At 31.9% G+C, this 7,654-nt stretch overlaps 1 protein-coding gene across 1 annotated transcript in view; it reads left to right on the forward strand.

Moving 5' to 3' along the window:
• Window positions 1-5,978: 5,978 nt before the first annotated feature.
• The window catches only part of LOC113375191 (transcription elongation regulator 1-like), a 4,439-nt gene continuing 2,763 nt past the window's right edge, over window positions 5,979-7,654 (forward strand). The window contains 2 exon segments of the mRNA XM_026615138.1: window positions 5,979-6,132; window positions 6,191-6,288. Coding sequence (XP_026470923.1) covers window positions 5,979-6,132; window positions 6,191-6,288 — 252 coding nt within the window.

The raw sequence follows: 7,654 nt of genomic DNA on the forward strand, positions 1-7,654 counted from the left end.
TATATATATATATATATATATATATTAGGTTGTCAAATATCTCCCTTCCGCTTTTTTGCTCTTTGTTTATAACACAAAAAGGCGGAAGGGAGATATTTGACAACCTAATATATAATGCGACTAGTTAACTTCTCGTAGAGTAAGTTATTGTAATCGTCTAAAAATCGAAAATGAAACTTTTTGCATATCTTCACGTTTTGAAGGTTTCTGAACATTTTTGCATACCTTAGAAAAAATTGATGTATGTATGTGTGTGTGTATGTATGGACAATTTTTTGGGCGCACGCATCAACCGATTTGAATGATTCAAAAAACATTCCATTTTTATTGATAGGGAGATGCCCTAATTAGAAAAATAGGTCCAGCCGTTTCGGAGATACGGAGCTAAATTGCGATTTTTGAGAGAACTAAGCATCTGATTTAAATGATTCAAACGAATGTCTGCTTATATTGACTAAACGATTGTTTTTGGAGAAAGAAAAAACAAATAAATTAAAGTTTTCTTTTTTAATTTTCAAAAAATTTATTTTTGGATATCGAATTTCTAAGTTCTTATATTTTATCTATAACACACGAGTAATGAAAGCTATAGTATTTATACTAATCTTTTTAAAAACATTTAATATTCCTCGTACATTTCAATACGGTACGGGAAGTTCCTGCAATTTGCCTTAAGGCACAATGCCATACACCACCAGTTTAATTATTAATTTAAAGATGGTTTAGAGTAAAATTCTGTATTATAAACTTCATGAATTTTTAACATGAAGGTACTACTTTTACACCATTAATGAAACATTAAACAAATATAATAACATACATGTAATTTTTACACAGATTGAAGTGTGAACAACCCATATTAGACTTGATGCTGCTCGGATGTGTTCGAATATAAACAAAGGCAAAAATAGAATTACAAAGTAGGGTATTCGCGTAGTAGTTCGTGATGATGATGTGTAACTTGTTACTTACGATGCTAAGAATATGAATAATATTAATATAAATCATTAAAGAACCCTACCTGAATGTTTTTATCTTTTCGTGTACTTTGCTAATTACGGTTTTGCCGGGACCTGATGATATTGGCTCTCCTAAATTTTCTTCCTTTTGTGATTCAACTATGGCTTTCGCCACATAAAGATCGCTTTCGTTCATTGTAAAATTTTAAATGAAACACTTGAACATAATCACAAAATTAAGTAAATGTATTGTCTAATTCTATAAAAGATTGAGATTGTGATAGACCATGTACTGTGGCCGTTTGCATTGCAAGTAACAAAAGGAGTTAAAGTTCAGACTATGTATAGTATATTACACTGACAATCTGTTTAGAACATTCGTGTTCGCCCAATATACTCAGGGTCGTACAGATCATTAGGATAATAAGATTTCTGGCATGGTGCTAATGCTTTGTTAACAAGTCATTTATGCATATGTCAACTTTCAAATTTTATTTTTATAGCTCGCAAACGTAATTTAAACACACCCACAAAATAAATTTCGTCTGGTTGAAATTATATACAAATATGCTATTTACCTTGATTTAAGACGGCCGTGAACCAAATGACCAAAATGACTTGAGAATGCAATTTATCCAGGGTTTTTTATTTGATATTGGAAAACTATACTTTATTCATGGAAAACAATTATAATATAGAATGCTCAAATTATTGAATAAAATATATGCAAACACATTAAAAATACATTTAAATACACATTGTTTTACCTTTAATTTGTATACAATTTAACAAAAATAATCTCAACTATTTGGTATACTTTGAAATTGAAGCTAATTGAAGAATTCCTTAATAAAATATATTTATATTAGTACATACTTTTACTTCTTGAGTCGATATATACCTAGGTTGCGTGGTAGCGGCGTTCAAATTTTATATTTCGTTTTTGTTTGTTACATAATATCTACGTAGCATTATTTCAAGAATATTGCATATAAAACGATGATTCTCATTTTAGTCATATATATATATATATATATATATATATATATATATATATATATATATATATATATATACATAGCTGGGCATTAACTCGTTAATCCGTTAATCGTTAGTTAACGAAGTTAACATTTTGATTAACGGATTAACTTTTAAAAATGTTAACGGACACGTTAACTTCCGTTAAAATGCAAGAAGTCCGTTAATCGTTAATCCAATACCTACTATTTACCGCACGGCACAGCTTTAGCCATAGGCTTTAGCCAATTCCTTATTAAACGCCATAGAGAAAAAGGTAGAAGATGCCTTATGGCAAGAAGTAGCGAAAAATTCGAAGGACAGAGATAGTTTAAGTGGCGGAGGGAGCAATGCGAGTAACAACGATGATGACGAGGAAGAAGACTTTTTCAATTCTGTCACTCAGTCTATAGAAAAACCAAAGAGCTCCAACTCTTTAAAGAATAAAGCGCAAAGTCTCATTAAAATGTGGCTGGACATGAAATCAAAAGACTCGTTCAACGATGCGGCATTCCTCGGGAAACAGATATTCATAAATCTATTTATTAAATACAATACTGCTATACCCTCAAGCGCTGCAGTTGAACGTTTGTTTTCCACGGGTAAAGACATTTTGACACCAAAACGAGCCTTGCTTTCAGACGAGAACTTCAACATGTTAATGTTCATGAAGAGGAATATGCACCTTATGCCCGACGCTTAACCCGTCGCGCGTTTCCTATTTTTCGAAAAAAAACTCTTTCCCTTTATTTAGAAAAAAAATTCTTGTAAAAACAATATGCAATCATAAAAACGGAAAGTTGACCAATAGTGTTATTATCACGGAGTGTGCATAAAGCGCGTCGCGCCATTTTCCTTATACACACGGAAGTGTGCATAAAACGCGCGAGGGGTTAAATTACGCATTCGAATTATACAAGTATTTTGTTTTATTCATAACCTGTTAACTTCCAGAACCTAAACCAATAAGTTTTTTAAGTTCACTAACGCAACTATATAAAAATGTAATTTTACACATATTAACGGATTAACGATTAACGTTAACTTGCGTTAATTCTTCCGAAATGTAACGCTTTAATGTTTAACGAAGCTAACTTTTTTTGTAGCGGATTAACGATTAACGAAGTTAACTATTTGATTAACGTTGCCCAGCTATGTATATATACATAGCTGGGCATTAACTCGTTAATCCGTTAATCGTTAATTAACGAAGTTAACATTTTGATTAACGGATTAACTTTTAAGTTAACTTTTAAAAATGTTAACGGACACGTTAACTTCCGTTAAAATGCGAGAAGTCCGTTAATCGTTAATCCAATGCCTACTATTTACCGCACGGCACAGCTTTAGCCAATGCCTTATTAAACGGCATAGAGAAAAGATTTGGATCACTACTGAATGATGAACAGTGCCAACTTGCCGCGGCATTTCACCCAAAGTTTCGGTTAATGTGGCTGGAAACGTATGACAGGAAACGTAGAGAGGAATGCAGAAACTATAAACTATTGGACAAAAAATTAATTTTTTTTGAAAAAAAATGTTTTCTTTATTTTGACATATTTTGGAAGATCTGAACTTTTTTTCAAAGCAATTTTACTGCTTTAGGACTGCATAGAGACAAAATATAAAGCGCGTAAGCGCCGCGTCGCTGTCTAAAGGATAAACATTGGTACGGAACCCATAGGAATGTAAATAAAATTTATACTTATTGTTAAAATCTCTATAAAATATCTGATAATTTGATGTGCATATGTCTAATGATCATTTTGACCGCCAAATGGCATTTTTTTTTTACTTTTTTCATTAGATCTCCGAAACCGCTAGACCTGCCTTCATGAAAATGTTATCAATTCTTCATAATTGTCAATACAAGTAAAATGTTTTTTTAATTATTAAAATCGGACGCTCCGTTCTCTTAAAAACTGAGTTACCGTTTTTGGCTCAATTTTGCCCCATATCTTCGGAACGGCTAGACCTGCCTTTGCCAAAAACTAATCAGCACGTCTTCTTATCAATACGAATCGAATGTTTTTTGAATTATTCAAATCGGTTGATCCGTGTTCCCGAAATCGTCGACGAAAATTTGTATCCGAATACACATACATACACGCACACACATACATCCATTTTTTCTAACGTATGCCAAAATATTCAGAAACCTTTGAAACGTCGAGAAATGCAAAAATTTTCATTTTCGATTTTTTTGCGATTACTATAACTTGCCCTACGGGAAGTTAAAAAAACTCTTTCCCTTTATTTAGAAAAAAATTCTTGTAAAAACAATATGCAATCATAAAAACGGAAAGTTGACCAATAGCGTTATCACGGCATGTGATAATTGTGCCATTTTCCTTATACACACGGAAGTGTGCATAAAACGCGCGAGGGGTTAAATTACATATTTGAATTATACAAGTATTTTGTTTTATTCATAACCTGTTAACTTCCAGAACCTAAACTAATAAGTTTTTTAAGTTCACTAACGCAACGATATAAAAATGTAATTTTACACATATTAACGGATTAACGATTAACGTTAACTTGCGTTAATTCTTCCGAAATGTAACGCTTTAACGTTTAACGAAGTTAACTTTTTTTGTAGCGGATTAACGATTAACGAAGTTAACTATTTGATTAACGGTGCCCAGCTATGTATATATATATATATATATATATATATTACGAAATGAATTCGTAACAGTCAGCATAAAATATCAGATAAAACTAATTGCAAATAGCCAATAATTAGTAATATTATATTTATTTTTGTCATTTAAACTATTTTTACAAATATTCCTAGGTCAATTAATACGTCTTCTATACTAAAACCAGCAAGCTGTAAAAAAGATTATGGCATTGATATCTTATAACCTATACTAATTCACATTTTAATATTTTCGTAGTTTCGTAATAAATGAAAAATATATATCCAATGCTATAACATTGCCGCACTTTATGTAACAAAATCTCTGCGCAATAAGAATAGAATGTAGAAAAGATATTTTTTTTTTAAATTCATTGCCATTCGTAAGGTAAAATGCCGATAGTAGCAAAGTATTATCAAATTGATAGTACTTTGCTACTATCGGCTACTTACTACAAAATTATACATGTACATTTAGCATATAACGATGCTATCTATCCGATGCAATATAATGCAATTATTAGTTATCAGGTAATTGTAATTTGCATACCCACAATATTCATGCTTTAAGTTTTCAAGAAATCAATCAGCAACTAAAATATAATTATTCTGATAGCTTAAAAAAATAACTATAGTTTGTATAGTACTATATATATAAGTGTATAAGATTTTGCCTTGAGCAAATTTTCTGAAACTTTCCAATGTTTAAATAACAATTATATTAAAAAAAATCTTCAAATAGACATTAAAATTCGTATTAGTTAGGTTAAGTATTTTTAGAATTATATAAAAAATTGAAATGTGATTAAGTTTTAGAAATCGTATTAGGTCAATACACCTAATTACTTGACTATAAATTGTTAATCAAATGGAAACACAATGTCGTAAAAAATGTTCATTCAAATATTAGCCTCTCTCCATTAAGCACTATTATTATAATTATGTTTGTGTTTATGTTATAAATGCATAGACCTTATACTACATTAAAATAAAACTATCACAAAAAATTTTTGAATAACATTCACTATTATGATAAATATTATTAACTATTATTAAAATCGATTCTTAAAAAATTATCAGTCATCACAATTGCCATTATATTATTCAAATAAAATATATGGCATATGACATTTGCCATTATATTATTCAAATCAATCGGAAGAGTTCCACGATTGTCGACAACGCATGTTCAGCAAATGACGTCACAGTCCCTTCTATCTTTTTATACTTTATACAATGGAAAACATATGATGACTAACAGTCCATGTAGTATAAGGGCTATGTATAAATGTGATGAGTATTAAGAAAAAATGAATCTATTTTATCAAGTTTTATTTAGTAGAGCAAATATAGACGAAATGAAACTTGTTAAAAACATTATAAACTTGATGAAACAGAAGATGCTCTTGATTCATATGTTTTGGTCTCGGCCGCATGCAATCACTCTACTCTTGGCTACTCTTGGCTACAGCGTGGCTTCGGCGTGGCACGCATTTGTACCCCCTAATATAGGTAAAGTGATAGCCACAAAGGGAATCGGACTAGAACATATGTGATTCTTTGCTAACAGACCCCCGCTGTGATCGACTTTTTAGTTGGGCTTTAGAAGCCGGTCTTCCAGAAGCCAACCCTCACGTTCATCACATTCGTACAACACCACCATGCAATGTAATATAACGGCCCGCAGTGACGTTCGGAATCGACGCTGGCATAAAGTTTTCAACATATAAACTACCCCCTTCGACACACGCGACGCCCAAGGAACAGCCGACTGATACTTGCTGCCAGCGCAGCCCTTGAGCCTAGCCCTAGTCCTGATTTGAAGGTAGCAACAGTAGTAAGTGTTGGACACTGCTAACGTTTTGCTTCAACAAGCGTGCCAAGTCTTAAAGTCTGGTCGGCGAAGGATCTAGCCAAAATGTGACTATTCGGTAGCCGCCGGAGCGCTCGATCGTATAGAACGCTGAACAATAACAATAAGGAATAGCCTGTTGTAGACCAAACGTTGTTATGAGATACGCTAGCGATACCTGTGCACATAAGAATTATATATTATATTATTTATATATGAGATCGCTCGTAGTTAAGTGACTAGGTAGATAGTGAACCTTAATTAGGTTCCGGTTCGATCTCGCTTCGAGCAGCTTGTTGTCACGTCAGTAGTGTCAACGGTTTTCACTTGGAAATATAGATAGCTATATCAGTGGCATAACTATACCATTCAGTGCTGGATTACCCCATAGGCCCGTGAGGCCCGGGCCTAGGGCGGCACAATTTGGGGGGCGGCAAATTTTTCAAAATGTCAAAATTTTATTTTAAGGATTGATCCTGATCTAGATAATTTTCTATGAAATATAATGTTATTCGTTTTCTATTCGTTTCGAGGGCGCCTCATTAATATTTTTATTGATGTGTCATGTTTGAAATAAAAATTATCAAATTGATAAGCTTTCTTTGGAGAAATATTGAAGCTCTGTTCATTTTTTGCAACTTTGTTAAGGTGAATCTTTCAAACAAAACGTTTTAAAATGGTTTAAAATGGTTTCTTATTTTATTTCGGGAACTAACATAAAATATTAATTGTCGATTGAATTATTCAATTGTCGGGAAGATGTGCTGATTAGTTTTTGATAATGACAGGTTTATCCATGTCGGAATAGGGGGCAAAATGATGAAAAATAACTATTCAATTTTTTAGAGAGCTCTATTTTTTATCTGATTGAAAAATTCAAAACACATTGTACTTGTGCAAACAATGAAGAATTGACTAAATTTTTGATTGAAGAATTGCGATGGTAGAGTGAGCGTGCATTTTTGGTTATCCAAAAAGTGCCATTTAGTGATCAAAATGATCAATAGACATTTGCACATCAAATTATCATATTTTTTTTACAAAAATTTTAATAATCAGTACATATTTTGTTTTTATTTTTAACTTCTCGCGGAGTAAGTTATAGTAGTCGCAAATTGAAAATATTTTGTTTGCATATCTTTACGTTTCAAAGGTTAAAAAAAAATAGATGTTTGTGTGTGC

Source organism: Ctenocephalides felis, unplaced genomic scaffold (assembly GCF_003426905.1).
Source record: "Ctenocephalides felis isolate EL2017-DRISC unplaced genomic scaffold, ASM342690v1 CF-g0.4_SCAFFOLD_01886, whole genome shotgun sequence".
Taxonomy (NCBI): Eukaryota; Metazoa; Arthropoda; class Insecta; order Siphonaptera; family Pulicidae; genus Ctenocephalides; species Ctenocephalides felis.